General features: G+C 39.9%; 1 protein-coding gene across 1 annotated transcript in view; it reads left to right on the top strand.

Annotated features, from left to right (window-relative positions):
* The window catches only part of FNDC3B (fibronectin type III domain containing 3B), a 2,611,550-nt gene that overhangs the window by 1,651,932 nt on the left and 941,746 nt on the right, over positions 1-17,872 (top strand). The window contains exons 10-11 of the mRNA XM_044070236.1: positions 12,811-12,968; positions 17,738-17,797. Coding sequence (XP_043926171.1) covers positions 12,811-12,968; positions 17,738-17,797 — 218 coding nt within the window. The remainder of the gene's footprint in view (positions 1-12,810; positions 12,969-17,737; positions 17,798-17,872) is intronic.

Genomic DNA, 17,872 nt, shown 5'->3' with positions numbered 1-17,872 from the left:
CCCTTGGCTTGATCAAACAAAATAAAAGAACACTGAATATAATGAAAACTTTTCCTCTAGCAAATAAATGTTCACTGAGCAACATGAGAAGCTTGTAGCTGAAAGTAACTGTGTATCTGGTCCTCTTTGAGGACAAGCTGATAAGGGCAATAAAAACAGAATATAGTTTTCTTTCAGTGGCTATAAAACAATTTTTCTGAAAGTGTTCAAGTTGTTTTCTACATCTGGGAGAGAAATAAAGATAAGACAAAAACAGATGGCACTTAGTGTAAGTTGAAGCACAGGCTGTGCGATGCATCTTAGCATGGATAACTTTCATTATAGGTCATTTCAAGCCTGTGAGTGTAGCTGTCAATCTGAGAAAATTGTTCCTATTACAAGGGTTAAACTTTATTATTTGAAAATGTGCATATTTTTGTGTATTTGTATTAAGTTAATAGGTTATAAGAGTGTTCTGGGGGTGTGTTTGTTTTTTTTTTGTTTGAGAGTTTTCATTAAAACAAAAAGTCTTGTAGAGATGTGACATAGGTTCAAATGGGTATGACGAAAAACTGCATAAAAGATCAACATGCCAAACATTAGTGTATGCATGTAGCACAAAATCTGAAACTAGATATGTTTTAAAAAGCTGTTATACATAATAGGTGGGAATAATAACTTCTTATCATAAAGACTACACTTTCTATATTATCTTTAAATGTGAATGGTCTCACAGCTATAGACAAAGAAAGAGTAGCGAACTATATTAAAAATGCAGAAATGCAAAAATGCAGTTTACTGGAGCAAATAACTATGCTACAGGAGACATATTTAGAAAAAACTGAGCTTGTGAATTTAATAAAAAAGGAATTTCAGGATGGTTAATAAGCAGAATATGTTGGACAAAGGAAAAGGGGAGTACTTATATTAATTGGCAGAGGAGCTCCAATAATGATAGAGGAGGAAAAAAGCTAATCACAATAGATTTGTAGTAGTAAGGGGCTACTAGCAAGGGATGAGGATTATGCCAGCATGTATTTATATTCCACCTAAAACCTCTACAATGGAGCTTAAGAGAATTTTGAGAGAAACATCAACTTTCTGCAGGGAATATTACTTATAGGTGGGGATGCGAATTTGATTGTATCACGGGGGGGGGCTATAAGAGAAAATATAAAAAAAAGTAGATTTTTGAAGAAATGCACAATCTACAAGAAAGTCTCCAGGAATAGATGGTATTCCTGTGGAAGCTTGGAAGCAAGGAGGGAAGAAAGTGATTAAGATCTGGAAGGTTTTGTTTTACAGTATTTTAAAAGGAGAAGAAGCACCAACATAATGGAAGAAAGCTGTAGTGGTTATAATACCTAGAGATAGTAAAGACCCTTTGATTCCATTTTCATATAAGAACAATTTCAGTTCATAAACCATGATTATAAAGTGTTTATGTCTTTAATGGCTAAAAGAATGGCAAAGGTGATACCAAAATTGATAGATATGGATCAGTGTGGTTTTGTGTAGGGGAAGCAAGCATTTGACAACATTAATAGAACAATGATGATCTAGAGTGAAGCAGAATGTAAGAAAATAATACTGTGGTTGGTGGGCCTTGATGCAGAGAGAGCATTCAACAGAGTAAGCTGGGATTTTATGAGTAGGGCAACGGAAGCATTTGCATTTCCTTGTAAAATAATAAGGTTGCTCAGAAGGATGTATGAAGGATGGGAGAAGAAAATTAAAATGGGGGTGATCCTCTCTGATAAGTTCTTTTTGAGCAGAGGAACCAGGCAGGGGTGTCCTCTTTTCCCTTCGTTATTTGCTTTATATTTTGATCCATTGTCAAAAAAAATAAAGGAATCAGAAATTTGAGGATATAATTGGTATGATAAGAAAAGTTGGCTTTATTTCCGGATGATATTATTTTGTAGCTGATAAAGTCAGAAAAGGACATTTTAGTGTTGTGGAACATTGTAAGAAAGTTTCATGTCTTTTCAGGATACAAAGTTAATGAAGATAAACCAAAGGCATTAGCTGTAAACTATGTACCTACATACAAATTGGTTCAGCAATGACTATATATATATATATATATATATATATATATATGTTGGTTCAAGATAAAATGAAGATCCTAGGGTGTGGGGAGAGACTAAACAAAAGATAATATGAAAACTGAGAAATTGGAAGCTCTGTTTTATGGATATGGATAGCAAGATACAAGCAGTGAGAATATATTTAGCCCCTTTAGTTTTATACACAGGTCAGACATATTTTTATCAACTAGAGGAGAAGTTGTGGATAGCAGTTAATAAAGAGTTGAAGGATTTTATCTGGGAAGGGAAGAGGGCAAGAGGCAAGTGGGATAAGCTGATCTTTCCAGTAGAACAAGGTGGTTTTGGATTACCCAGTTTAAAGGAGTATTTCAGAGCTACACAGTTAAGGGTCCTACACAGCACAAGCAGAAAGTTATAATTCAAAGTGGAAATGGATGATGATGAAACAAGGGGAGCTCAAGAAATAAGGAGAGGCTGGGATTTTGGATGCAGATCCTTAAGGAGAATAACAGTAACCATACAGAATATTATATTCATAAAGTACCAGAACTAAGCCAACACAGGAATGGAGAAAGATTCTGATGCTAGGATGACTGCAATTAGGGGTGCAAAGAATAGGCAAGAGGGGGCTGAAATCTACTGGGGTAAACTCGCAAAGAAACTAAGGTATCGGGAGCAAATAATTAGAGAAGTAAAGTTAATAGAATAGGAAGTGACCAAGAATTTATTTATACTGCAGGCTAGAGATTGCATTCCCTATCAAGGATTCATATCGGAGTATAGGCAAAGAGAAAGGAATAAGGTTATCCTAAGTTAAAGCCAGCACTGGTAGAGTTTTAGAAGAATCTAGAACAGAAGCAGCTGTTAAAAAAGAGATAATTGGTATGGCATATAAATATTGTACGATAACTATAGGAATCAATCAGAGGATGATAAAAAGGACTGAGAAGAGAGACTGGATAAGCAATTCACAAAAAAAAAATGGTTGATTGTATTATGGCTGCCAAAAATATGCAACAAAGTCTAAAAGATTTAGGATTTTTGCTTGAAGTGTTTGCATAGGTATTTTTATACCTCAAGCACACTCCAAAGAATTTTTCCTCAGGTAGATTGCAAATGCTGGAGGTGTGATTAGGAAGAAGTCAGTAATTGAGAACATATTTTTGGGAGTGTACTGCGTTAGCATGCTAAAAATTCCCTGCTAAGTAGTCTGTCAGAAATACTTGGTAAGCAAATTGATGTAATTAAGGAAATGATTATTTTGAGCTGTGATACAGAATCAGAGCTGCCTAGACATAGTAAGTCTTTGCCGAGTTTAATTCTGGTGGCAGCCAAAAAAATAGCAGTAAATAGAAAATAAAAACACACACTAGAAGTAGTGAATATAGTAACAGAGATAACAGAACTAGAAGTACCAAGGACTGGTGTACAGGTGAAAGCCAAACCATGAAAGCGGTAAGTAAATCACATAAAAAATAGAAATCCCAGTGCAACTACCACGGCTCTAAAAACAACGGTATTTATTGTAACAAAAAGGTGAGCACTTTCACAGTAAGCAACTGCTTCTTCAGACCAATAAACACACATAAAAACAAAAAAAAAATCTAAGTCTTAAAATAGCATGACTTGACCAACCAAATACTTCAAGCAACTCATATGTAAGGCATACACTGTCATAAGACTTATTCCATTCATAGTAAAATCATTCATAAAAATCTAACCACTTGACTCAAGGTTGCAGCACATGCATTCTCAGGACAGGTCAGAGAGATGAAAAAACCAACTAATACAGGAAAGAAATCGATCAGCACATACATACTCAGAATAGGTCAAAAAGGTCCAATCCAAGAGAGAAATCAGGTTGGTAATAAGACTAGAAGAACCAAACAAGTTTGTGTAAAATAAAGGTGTAACCACTGTACAGTACGCTGAATACCCAGCCCATTGAATAGGGATTTGTCCAATGAAATTAATGGCTCAACCCCCAGGCTGTTAGGATTGGTTTCACTGATAATGCATCATTCAATTCAGGAAAAGAATCTGCCTGGAAAGAAATTATCCATTTTAACTCAGCGCACTCTGTCTTATTAGAAAGGTCCCACTCTAATGCTCTTTTGGACCTTTTCCAGGACAGTAAACTAAGTATGCTCTGGGCCAGCCTCTTAAATATGTTTAAATAAATTAGTCATCCTTTTATTGTGAATGTCCCCTAAATGTTGCAAGATCCTATCTTTAAACTGCTGATTAGTCTTGTCAATATAAAAACAAATGTAGATTTGACATTTTGCGAGGTATACAACATTGGAGGTTTCATAATCTACATAAAAATTAAAATAAATATGTCTTTCAGAAACAGGATGTTGAACAAAGCGTATACTCCAAACATGTTTGCATTCACTATAAGATCTACAAATAAAAGTACCAGTGCGATCAGACAGAATGAGGGATCGCTTATTATGCTTATAACGAGACGATTGAGGGACTTATTGTTCCAAAACGTAAACTTAGGTGTAGTGACCAAAGTGTTTCTTATGGTGTCATTGGTCATTAATATTGGCCAGTTTTGCCTGATGGTGTCACATATTGAACCAATATGACTAGAATAGGTTAAAATTACACAGGGTGACCTGTCAAATGCTGTAGAGGAGGCTGTTATTGCTGTCTCTGTCTTTGAAAAGAAAGGTTTAGCTGTAATATCTCTGCATGAGAAAACTTCATCAGTAATTTCATTGCCTTCACTCCTCGAGTAACCTCTTGAAAGAAAATTGTCTGCTTATGCATTCACAGCCTCCAGGCCATTGGTATCATCATTATGTAATCTTGAAGTACATAGTAGCTGGCCTTAAATTATATTCTTAGGAATATGCCTGGGGTGCATACTAGATGTTCATCATGTTTCACTGTTGCAGTCATTACTCTTGGGTTATCCTGCTGGCAGGCTACCCTCAGTCGGCCAGAATTCCAAAGTCTAGGTCCGGTGTCGGTTGCTGTCACCTCTTCCCTGACATCAGTGCGCCTGGGGTATAAAAGATGCAGCCGACGCCATTTTCTTCAGTCTTTCTTGCCGCGCGGTGCCCGAAGCAAAAGCAGTTCACAAGTGCCGGTCGGCCGACTCCTGAGATATTCAAATCTGAATTTCAGAACCAAAGTCTTCATTAAAGCTAAGTACTCCGTTGGGGAAACTTTTTTCTTGCTCCAGACCGATGTCAGAAAAAGTTAACAATTGTATTTCTTGTGGGAAGCAAATACCTCATAAGGATTTTCACTCTTACTGTATTCCTTGCCTAGGCCCTGATCACAACGTTGCTAGCTGTCGGTTTTGTGCTAGATTTAACCAAAGCACTATTAAGCGTCGGTTCGATTTTGCATTTCATTACTTTGGCCAAAAATTTAATTATATAATGCCGTCAGACCAGCCGACAACCAGAGTTTACAAAAAACGCAAGGACAAGGAAAATGATAGGCATCCGAGGTCCAAAACCGATGACGAGGCCTCTGCTAGGCCAGTCGCCGGTTTGCCAGTTCTCAGTGAGGTACTTTTGCAGCCCCTGGCGTCCACTACCTCAGAGCCACAGGCTGCGTCCAACTCCCACGTGGAGCCGACTGGGCCTCTGGATAATCAAGGTATTGGACACTTGGAAATCATTCCCTCAGATGGGTCCGGAGCCACTGAGCAGGCATCGGCTTCTGAGGGTGTCTTCAGACCTACACAACTATATATTAAGCCATCTTCAGCTTCAAAGACAAAGACTAAAGCAACTCTAAAGACAAAAAAACAAGTACAGCATTCTCCTGCTCAGACTTACATGCCTAAACAACAGATGCTCAAAATGGCCGAAGACCTAATTACTTTGATCAGGGGCCCCCATCCCCCTCCTGATAAGAGGCCTAGGCAAGAGACAGAGTATGATTCTTCTGATCAGGTTTCTATTTCCTCTGATTCCTCTTCTGAACAGGATTACTCCATGCTTCCCTATGAGGATTCTGATGCTGAAGAATCCATTCCTTCAGCCTCTCCTCCTGAGGATTATTCTTTTGAGGAAACCCTGCATACCATGAGGAAGCATTTCCACTGGGAAAGCCAAGATTATTCTGAATCTAAGAAAAGGCTCAGGGACTTTCTGCTACTTCCTCAGCACAGACCCCTTGCTTTTCCACCTGTTCTAGACATAGCAGATGATGTATTTTCAGAGTAGGCCTGTCCCCTGACTCTCTACCCCCTGCACCTGCTAAGCCAGACAGATACTACAGGGTCCCAGATTCTCATAAATTCCTATATAAAAACCCCGCTGCTGACCCAGAATCTATATCTCAGGGTCCCAAAGGGGTCAAAGCTTCCACTGCAAAAAACCCTGTCCCCTCTGATAGGGATTCTAGGGCCCTGGACAGATGGGGGAAAAATATTTATACTTCTGCTACCTTGGCTGTAAGAGCTTTAAATTGCCAATTTCATATGCTTAAATATCAGCAATATCTTATGTCACTGCTTAAACAAAAAATGTTGACAAATTCAGAATGTGCAGAAAACAAAGAAATGCAGGATTTATTGCATGCAGCTGAATAAGTGGGAAAGCATACTTTGCAATGTGGTTTTGATTCTCTAGAGGCCTCTGCAGGCCGCTGTTACAGGTTCTGTCATTAGGAGGCATGCTTGGTTAAAAGAACAGAATCTGCCTGATCATGTTAAAGCAAAACTATTAGATGCTCCTTTACAGCATACTTTGTTTGGTGTTAAAGAAAATGGAGGACAAAGCTAAATCTATGCAAACAGTCAAGGATTTCTTGCAGGTACAGCCTCTCAGATTTAGCAGGAACTGGCCTACAAAGAATTGGTCCTTTCCAGTGTCAGGCAGGCCACAGAGAGGCAGATACAGATGCCCCAGAGGCAGATCACAGCCCCAAGGCTCATACAGGCCTAAACAATGGGGTGCTTCTACCTCCAAAAGCAGAGAGGAGAAATCACAGCCATACAGGAAACACTCTCAATGACTTTCCCCTGCCAGCACCAAGCACTTATCTTCTGGCAGCCCCTTTGGGGGGAAAACTAGCACTTTTTTCACAAAATTGGCACATGATCACCCAGGACAAATGGGTCCTAAATATCGTATCACAAGGCTACAGGTTCCACTTTCACACCCTGCCAAGGCCAAACGGTATGCCAGACCTGCAACGCAATCAATGGGCAGAGGCACAAAAACAAGTTTCATCCCTCATGGACATGAGAGCAATTCAGCTAGTACCACAGCAAGAGCAGGGGCTAGGATTCTTCTCAAGGCTATTCTTGGTGCCCAGAAAGGACAAAGCCTGGAGACCAATACTGGACCTGTCTATCCTAAACATATTCCTGGATATTCCAAAATTCAAAATGTTAACTCTGCAGCAGCTTCTGCCCATGCTGGGAAAGAGGGCTTGGCTTGTGACTTTAGACCTAAAAGAGGCATACCTGCATGTCCCAATCAGACAATCATGCAGAAGATACCTCAGATTTATAGCTGGCTCAATGCACTACCAATTCTCTGCACTGCCCTTTGGCTTATCTACTGCGCCCAGGGTCTTCACAAAATGCCTGGCACCAGTGATTGCATTTTGCAGACAAAGAGGAATACAAATATATCCTTACTTGGACGACTGCCTTATTCATGCAGAGAACAAGGACATTCTACTGCAGCATCTGGCATTTGTAAAAAGATTACTAACAGGTCTAGGATACACAGTAAACGAAAAGAAATCAAAACTCGTACCCTCTCAAGAGATAATATTCCTGGGTGCAAGCTTAAATACAACTCCCCAGATGGCTTATCTCACACCAGACAAACACAGACAACTGACTACTTATTTCAAAATGTTGTCAACAAAGACCCAGTTATCTGCAAGAAAAATTCTGCAGGCTTTGGACTTCATGGCATCCTGCATTCTGCTAATTCCATATGCAAGACTGCATATGAGGAAACTTCAATGGTATCTAAAAAGTGTTTGGACTCAACATTGCCACAGCCTGGAAACAATAATTACACTCATTCCCTGCCTGCAACAGGAGTTTCGATGGTGGGCAAAAGCCTGTCACCACAACACGGTACAGCCATTCACCTTACCCACAGCCAGGCAGACATTGACAACAGATGCATCAGATTATGCCTGGGGGGCCCATATGGCAGGAAGATGTATTCAGGGCACATGGTCCGCAAGTCAAATGCATCTACATATCAATCAAAAAGAGATGCTAGCTGTTCAGAACACCCTGACAGCCTTCAAGGATCTACTTCATCCAGGACAACTACTGATAAGGACAGACAATACTACAGTCATGTGGTACATAAACAAGCAGGGAGGCACACATTTCTACCCCTCTGCAAGCTAGCCATGAACTTGTGGGACACAGCATTGACTTACCAAGTACATCTGCAAGCACAATTCCTGCCAGGAAGGACAAATACTCTGGCAGACGAACTAAGCAGAAACCTAATGGATCCCCATGAGTGGAAATTTGGATCAACAAGTCTTCAGCATGATAACAAGGAACTGGGGATGCTTGGACATAGACCTATTTGCCTCCCCTCACAACTGCCAACTACAGAGATTCTGCACAAGGATTTATCACAAGCAAGCATGGAAAGTGGATGCTCTATCATTCAGCTGGAAAACCCTAACAGTATATGCCTTTCCTCCCCAAGGTACTCCTCAAGGTCAGACAAGAGAAACCAAAAATTATACTGATTGCCCCAGACTGGCCCCACCAGCACTGGTACCCAATCCTAAAGAGTTTGTCTCAATGCCCAGCTTGGACATTACCTCAAATTCCTCACTTATTGACCCAACAAGACAGTCAGATACTGCACAGCCAACTCAGGACCTTAAACCTGGCAGCATGGCGGATAAGTAGCCAGTCAAGGCACACCTCTCTCTAAAGCAGTGATGGATGTTATTTTGGAGGCCAGGAGGCCTAGCACCAGAAAAGCTTATGCAGAAAAATGGAAGAGATTCTGTGCTTGGAACCAGGCACAAGGTTTTGACACGATTGTTCCAAATATTCCTCAGGTTTTGCAATACTTAACTGAGATGCTTGATAAAGGCCTTTCCTTTTCATCTATTAAAATTCATGCCTCTGCCATTTCAGCTCATTACAATACAGAACCACCTATTTTTTCTCATCCATTACTAAGGCAGTACCTCAGAGGGCCAAAAACATAAGACCTCCAAGGAGAGCACCAATACCTGCATGGGACCTCAACTATGTCTTGGAAAAACTCACACTGCCTCCATTTGAACCAGCCTCTGCAGCTGATATAAAATTCTTATCCTGGAAAACAGCTCTGCTCCTAGCAGTAACCTCTGCTAGATGAGTCTCAGAGTTACAGGCACTCATGGCTGTGGAACCTTTTATCATTTTCCATCCTGACAGGGTTTCTCTGCGGACAAACCCTACATTTATGTCTAAGGTAGTATCCAGTGTGGCCCTTAACCAAACAATTAATTTGCCTACCATTTATCCAAACCCACAGAATAAGGGTGAGAGAATTCTGCATTCCTTGGACGTTCACAGGCAGCTACACTTCTACTTGGACAGAATCAAAGCTTTCAGAAAGACTGAACAACTTCTAGTGGCATATGCTGCAGGATCAATCACAAGGAAAGCCTATCTCAAAGGAGACTATTTCAAAGTGGATAGGCCACTGCATTCGTTTCTGCTATTCACAGCATGGCAAATCAGTGCCTAAGGGCATTAGGACACATTCAACCAGAGCAGAAGCCACTTCAGCAGCCTTCCTTAGAGGAGTACCAACCAAAGACATCTTAGAGGCTGCAACTTGGAGTTCAGTGTATACCTTTACAAAGCACTATCACTTACCTCTCTACTCTAAATCCGGGGCAGGATTTGCCACTGCAGTTCTGCAGGGCCTGATAGCCTCTCCTAATCCTATTTAGCACCAGCCTCCCAACCTTAGCTTTGGGATTTAACCCAATTGTAATGACTGCAACAGTGAAACATGATGAACATAGTACAGTTGTGTACCTACCATAAATGTAGATGTTCGAGTGTATTCACTGTTGCAGTCCAGGTTACACTCCCACCATCCCCCTTTTCCTTTGCTGGGACTTACCCGTACTTCTCCATTCTATACAACCTATGTGGTGTATTTGCTTGTAGATGAAGGAAAAATTGTTTTTTGTGTATGCATGCTTATTGGCATAATTTAGCCTACCATTTTAGGGGCACCTGACATCTGGGGCAAGAAAAACTGAAGAAAATGGCGTCGGCTACATCTTTTATACCCCTGGTGCACTGACGTCAGGGAGGAGGCGACAGCAACCGACGCCAGACCTAGACTTTGGAATTCAGGCCGACTGCGGGTAGCCTGCCAGCAGGATAACCCAATTGTAATGATTGCAACAGTAAATACACTCAAACATCTACATTTATGGTAGGTACACAACTGTACTTTTCTGAGCATGGCAACAACTGAAAGCACAGCGCAATTATTAATGTGGCTGCATGGAATTTTTGCTTTTCAAGTTAAAATATATTCACAGTAAAGGTTACTACATCATTCAAGTTTCTGCCTTTGGAGTGGTACTGATTGTATCTAAACGTGGTAGTATCAGAGAGTCAGAAGTGTAGCTGGCCCTTCTTGTGTCCAGAGCCATTCCCTGACTTGAGGTAAAAAAAAAAAAAAAAAAAACGGAAATGAAAGAAAGAAAAACTGCTACAAGTAACAATCAGCTTGCTACACCAAGTAACAAGCAGCTTGCTACACCAAGTAACAAGCAGCTTGCTTCAGCCAACAGAGCAGTGAACGCTTCAGCCCTGATGAAGAAATGTATTAGCAGTATTCCACACATGGAACAGTAACATGCTTCCACAAATCCATTCCTGGCATTCTGAAATGGAAGACTGATAATGAAGATCAGGCCCCTGATATCATGTGCTTGCACCAGCTGCCACCTTTGCTCCATCTTAGCTATGCCTTTTCTGAGAATGCAGTATAGTTATTAAAGAAATTATTTCCCTTCCTTGCCATTCAAGTTTCTAGTTACTTTTTTACTGAATTTTCATTAAAAGGCTTTTGGATATTTTTACTGGGTGACGAGGTAATGCATATTTTATGGCTCTATTTGACATTTATTAATGTCAGTGGATCTGCTGAGCTTTTTGTTTTATTTGTAAGTTTCAGTTTATGGAAGGGTACTAATTATACCTAAATATGGCAGTACCTGAGAGATTAGTGTAGTTTTAAGGTGAGATCATATACATGGGTTTCTTCATGTAGACCTTTGTTAATCTGATGCTACAACCTCCTTACAGATAGGTGTGATATGAAAGCTCCCTGTTTAACCACACCAAAGTTCCTGTGTCACCTCTAAGAGAGAAGGTTGTGTTTAGTTAATATAATGTGTTTAGGAAATACATAGTAAAATCTGTTTTTATAGGCTTACACATTTTCCAGATTACATCTGGAAAATGCAGCAAGAGATTCGATTCTTGGCTGGGGTGCCTTCTGTGCTGAGTCTGCATGTCCTCTCTATTTGCATGGTTTTCCTCCAGGTGCTTTGGTTGCCTTCCACATTCCAAGACATACAGTAGGTGGATTTGACAATCTAAACTGGACATGTGTCTGTGTACGTGTGTGTGCATGTGAGTGTGTGGTACAGAGGAACAGTCACAGCAGAGCTAGCCACCTGGCGGAGTGAACCTTGGCTCTACATGATTGTCACTGTTGAACTGACATTCTGACCCCCATGTGCCAAAATGAGAAAGTGAATTGTGGATGGATGGATGGATGGATCTGGAAAGTACATTACACAAATAAACTTAGAAATGTGTTCAGAAGAGCTGAAAATTTAAAAAGGCGTGGTTAATCTAAAAATGTAATCATGATTCATACAACTTCACATAGAAAAAAATATTTTCATTTAGCAACTGCAGTCTTAATTTAAATATCACACTGAAACATTGTTGTAGCCCCCTGTATATTTTAGAAACTACAGGGTTTATTTTCTGGCTTTGCAATATGCAATTTACTGATTGAATGTATCAGGCTAGTAATGTAAAAGAAAAAAGCTGAATGTCATAACCAGTTTGAACGCTGTTCTGTGCACACTTACATATCTATGCTATGCAATATTTAAGCAATAACCGATGACGTGGTGTGGTATATTGAAGATTTACCCACGGTTGGTGTGGTTTAATCACGAGGGTGAAGCCCAAGTGATTAAATAACTCCAACCGTGGGTAAATTTCAATATACCACAACCATGGAATCGGTTATTGCTATTATACAATGACATTATTTAAGAAAAAAAATACTTTTCTTAAATAATGTCTTTGTATAACGGCGCACTACTGTTCTTCCGCTGGTTGTGGTACACTGCTTCCTTGTTTTAATTTACTGAGCATGCGTATGGGACTTGCGCCCTATGCATACCCAGTACATCAGTGCTTTGAAACTGAAGCAACGAAGAAAAGAAAGTCTCTGTTTCTCCGTTTTTCCTTTTTTTCTTTTTTATTTGTTAAAAAAAATAATGTTTTTATCACTTTATACCAACCGAAAAAAGACCGGGCAACCGGACCTTTTTCCATTGGTATATTGTGGGATTTACAACGGGCACGCTGGCCAATCAGCGTGCACATTTTGGAATATTAATGGGGGGTCATTGTATAATAATTAATAACCTCATCATATCATATCATATCACACCACACTGTTGCATTTTAGTTATTTTCTTGTCGAAATGGAAAATCTGTCATTTACTTTTTTAGTGACTTCTTATTTTTGTTTCATAGGTTTCCGATATCCAGGCAAGATCAGCTTTACTTCATTGGTCCCCACCATCAGGGCTTTTAAATGTGGACAGACACTTTAATGGCCAGCCTACTACATGTACCTATGAAGTTGCCTTATCAGACAAAGGGAAAGATGGAAAGTATCGCATTTTCTACAGGTAAATTATTTGTGATGTTTATGTATAATCAGTCATCCCACTAAAATGTTGGCTACTGTGAGATAAATGCTGTGGGTCATGAAATGGAAAATGAAGCCTGTATATTTTGAAGACCCTTGTTTGATATGGTATTAAAATTTTAATCCCTTAAAAAGTGGTTATTGACAGTTCATAAAGTCAGTTCTAGGAACACTATTATTCAAAGCAAGTAAAATACCTTTCCTATTAAAAATTGTCATTTCAGAAGTTAGGTTCTTAAATTTGAAGGACTTATTAGTGGCCCACTCACTGGGAGAATCAACTAGATGAATAGTCATAGTTACTCAGGACAGAGTGATTGATTACACCACCAACAGTTGCACGAAAAACAAACTTGCAGCCCAGTTGAAAAATATAATGTGCTGTTTTTTTTTTGTCGGGCTTTGTTTCTGATGGGTGCTGTGTTTTGGATTTAGCATTAGCTCTACATATATATACATATATATATATATATATATATATATATATATATATATATATATATATATATATATATACCCACACACATACATATATGTCTATATATATGTGTATATATATATATATATATATATATATATATATATATATACATATACACATATATATGTGTATATATATATATATATATATATGTGTGTGTGTGTGTGTATATATATATATATATATATATATATATATATATATATATATATATATATATATATATATATATATATATATATATATATATATATACATACATACAAATATGTGTATAGATATATATATATATATATATATATATATATATATATACATATATATATATATATATATATATATATATATATATATATATATGCACACACACACATATACATATATATATATATATATATATATATATATATATATAGATATATATATATAGATATATCTACTATATGTGTAGAGAGAGAGAGAATAGATCGGCTATGGTCAAACTACACATTAAAGTAAACACAAATAAAAAAAAAATACTTTGTACACAAAAACAAAAAAAATGTTTTCTTCCTGAAGAGAAGCCCTCTGCATCCTCCATAGTCCCCCAAACTTAAATAGACCAGCTTCACAATCACACCAACTCGAAGAAGGGAGAAATCTTCCTGCTGCCACTAATGACTGCCACACATATCAGCAGCTTTTCCCTTCAGTGAATCAAACACACAGTAAAAAACAAAACAGCACACACATACACACACACACACACACACACACACACACACACACACACACACACACACACATATTAAGATACAACCAAACACCCTAATACCGGGTGATGTCAACTACCCTGCAATTAACTGGGAAAACTACTCAGGTACCAATTTCTTTTCCCAACGGTTCTTGGAATTCATAAATTCCAACGCCCTGGATCAACTAATCCATTGTCCCACCAGGGGCTCCAGTATCCTAGACCTGGTCATTACCAACATGGGAGATGGATGCTCCACACTAGTGGTCACCCCCTCATTGGTCAGGTCTGACCATAAGCAAATCACCCTTGACATCCACATCCCACCCCCACCCCCCAGTAAGGAAACCTCCTTAAAAAACTTCTCCAAAGCCAACTTCATGCTACTGAAGTCAGAAGTGACAAACTTTATGACACCCATGCAGACGGGATCTGAAAGTTCGACTGCAGAATCCTACACTAAGGCACTGTACGAGCACATCCACTCGTGCAAGAATCGTGCCATCCCAAATAGAACCAATATGCTCTCCTCCAAAAAAAGGAAGCCAATCTGGTGGTCCCCTGCTATAAACAAACTGTACAGCAAAAGGAAGAAACTGTTGCAGAAAAGAGGAAAATCCCAGGATACAAAAAAAATCCCTCACCAGTCTCAGTAAGAAGCTGAGATCCCTCATAAAATCCCCCAAAGCTAGTTACGAAAATAAAATTGCCAAATATTCCAAAGACAACCACAAGGCATTCTATAGTTATGTCAGTAATCTAAATGACAATGCTCAGATCTGCTCTGAGCTTCAACAGAATGGCATTAAATATACTGATCCCAAGGATATTGCCAATAACCTGGCAGATAGATTTAGTGCCAACTTCACCCCCCTCTCACCCCCTAAAGGGCCCATCTCAATACCAAAAGATTGCCAAATTCCAGTAATCACGGCCACACAGGTAGAAACTGCACTCTCCAAAGCTAAGAATACAGCATCCATGGGACCAGATGACATCCCAGGCTGTGTACTACATGAACTACAAAATGAACTGGCACCTCACCTAAGTGTCAGGTTTAATCATAGCCTCAACTCAGGCTTAGTGCCCACTGAGTGGCACACAGCTACAGTTATCCCACTCCACAAGGGGGGATCCACCTTGGATCCCGGGAACTACTGTCCCATCAGTCTGACCAGCCTGATCTGCAAGGGCATGGAATGCATTATCGTGGAACTTATAAACAAAGACATTGGCAACCTCCAAACACTGGACCCCACACAGTTTGGGTTTGTGAAGGGCCGATCTTGTCTCCTGAACCTGATTGACTTCTTCGGATCAGTCTGCAGAGCTGTGGACAAGGGTAAGGTGGTCCACACAGCCTATCTGGACCTCGCCAAGGCCTTCGACACCATCCCCCATTCTGGAATCATAGATAAACGTACTAAGCTGGGCATAAATCCCTACGTCACTTGATGGGTTGCCAACTGGCTTACTGACAGAACCCAGACTGTAAAAATAGCCAACTCCAAATCCAGCTGCAGACAAATGACAAGTAGAGTACCTCAGGGTTCAGTCCTGGGACCGCTCTTGTTTGGCATCTACTTCTCTGAAGTACAGGCCAACACTAAGGGACTCTGGCTAACAAAGTTCGCAGATGACTGCAAACTGGGAGCCATTATTGAATCCCCAAATGATGTGGATATTCTACATAAGGGCCTTACAGAAATAGATGTCTGGTGCCAGAGCCATGGGCTCAAGCTTAATGCCAAGAAATATATAGTTATCCCCTTTGGAAAAAAACAGGTACCCATTAATTACCACATAGGTGGCAGTACACTAAACATCGAAAGGGACACAGGTGGACAGTGGTCTCAATTTCGATAACCACATTGCCACAACAGTCAGGAAATCCTTCTATGTGGCACACCTCATCACTAAGGGCTTTTCATCCAGAAAAAAGGAGGTCATTGTCCCACTGTACTCATCCCTCATTAGACCCATTATAGAGTATAATGCCCTGTTTGGTATGTACCTCACAAGACATCTGCAACAGCTGGAAAGGCCACAGAAATACCTCACTAAAAGAATCACAGGCCTAAAGCAGATGCCATATGCTGACCATCTAAAAAAAACTCCAGCTGTACTCTTTGGCATATCGTCTGCTCAGCGGCAATCTCTGCTTAACATACACGGCCATGTCAAACCCTGAGCTGTTGGACATGCTCCACTTAAAGAAATCCCAATCCCTCAGAGCCACATGCTCCAGGGATCTAAACCTTGTCATCACAATGAACAAAACATGCTGGAGGGATAGGTTCCTGACCCAGAGATTCCCTATACTCTGGAATAGACTGCCCATACATGTCAAGCAGAGCGCCTCCTTGGCCCTCTTCAAAAGGAACCTTGATGATTTGATGGGAGATAGGAAATTCACCCCGGGGATCATGTCAGTCGCCCTGCTAGACAGGGATCCAGAGAAGTAAATATTGTGGGAAGAAATATCCAGGGAATTGTTATGGCTAGGCTTGTATAGGCCCTAGGGCAGATAGCCTAGTACCAACCTATGAACACACACACACACACACACACACACACACACACACACACACACACACACACACACACACACACACACACACACACACCACATTGATGCCACTCTCCTCAGAATGCCATAGAATGTGGAAAACACACTTAAAATCACAGGACACTCTGTTCCCCTACATGAGGATGTGCACTGTATCCAAAGCTACATAGGTTCATAGATATGTACTAGGCTAGTTGCCTTTGTGAGCCATATTAAGCCTAGCCAATTTCCCTCAAAGGTGCGAATCAAACCATGTACCCTGTGTCTGTCAGGTGAGCTTAGTCACTATGCCAAGTTGATCTTTATCAACCCATCGGATTTCGCACACTTTCTATGTGTGTGTGTGTGTGTGTGTGTGTGTGTGTGTGTGCGTGTGTGTGTGTGTGCGTGTGTGTGCGTGCGTGTGTGTGCGTGTGTGTGTGTCTGTGTGTGTCTGTGTGTGTGTGTGTGTGTGTGTGTGTGCGTGTGTATGCGTGTGTGTGCGTGTGTGTGTGTGTGTGTGTGTCTGTGTGAGTGTGTGTGCGTGTGTGTGTGTGTCTGTGTGTGTGTGTGTGTGTGTGTGTGTGTGTGTGTGTGTGTGTGTGTGTGTGTGTGTGTGTGTGTGTGTGTGTGGATTGTCGATAGTTGCAATCTTGTTCAGTTTACCAGCATTTATAACACCTTTTTCTATGCCTCTGTCCCATCCTTTGAATACCTCCTTGTATGTTTTTCTTCTTTATTTCTTTCTTTCTTTCATTCTTTCTTTTTTTGTCTGTCTTTCCTTATGTCATTATTTTGTACCTTTCTGCATGTATTTGATTAAGAAAGGCATTGCAGTCACTACTATTTTTCCTAATTGCATTACTTAATATTGAATTTAATATTTGCTAGATTATTTACTTATGTTTAATAAATACCTAGTTATAATGAAAAAATTAAGCAGAATGTCTGCTATATTAGTTTACTGAAAGCATTGTTATTTTGTAGTGGAGAAGAATTTAAATGCTCTTTGAAGGACTTGAGGCCGGCAACAGACTACCACGTCAGGTGAGTTACATCCTTAGTTTGTGCTTCAGAATGTTATTTTGAAAACCTCCTTATTATCTTAGCTGTGTAATACCA

The sequence above is a fragment of the Protopterus annectens genome, chromosome 4.part1 (genome assembly GCF_019279795.1).
Source record: "Protopterus annectens isolate FY-2018-M chromosome 4.part1, PAN1.0, whole genome shotgun sequence".
Classification (NCBI taxonomy): Eukaryota; Metazoa; Chordata; order Ceratodontiformes; family Protopteridae; genus Protopterus; species Protopterus annectens.
Note: the sequence above shows the minus strand (reverse complement) of the source record. Positions and strands in the feature narration are given on the sequence as shown.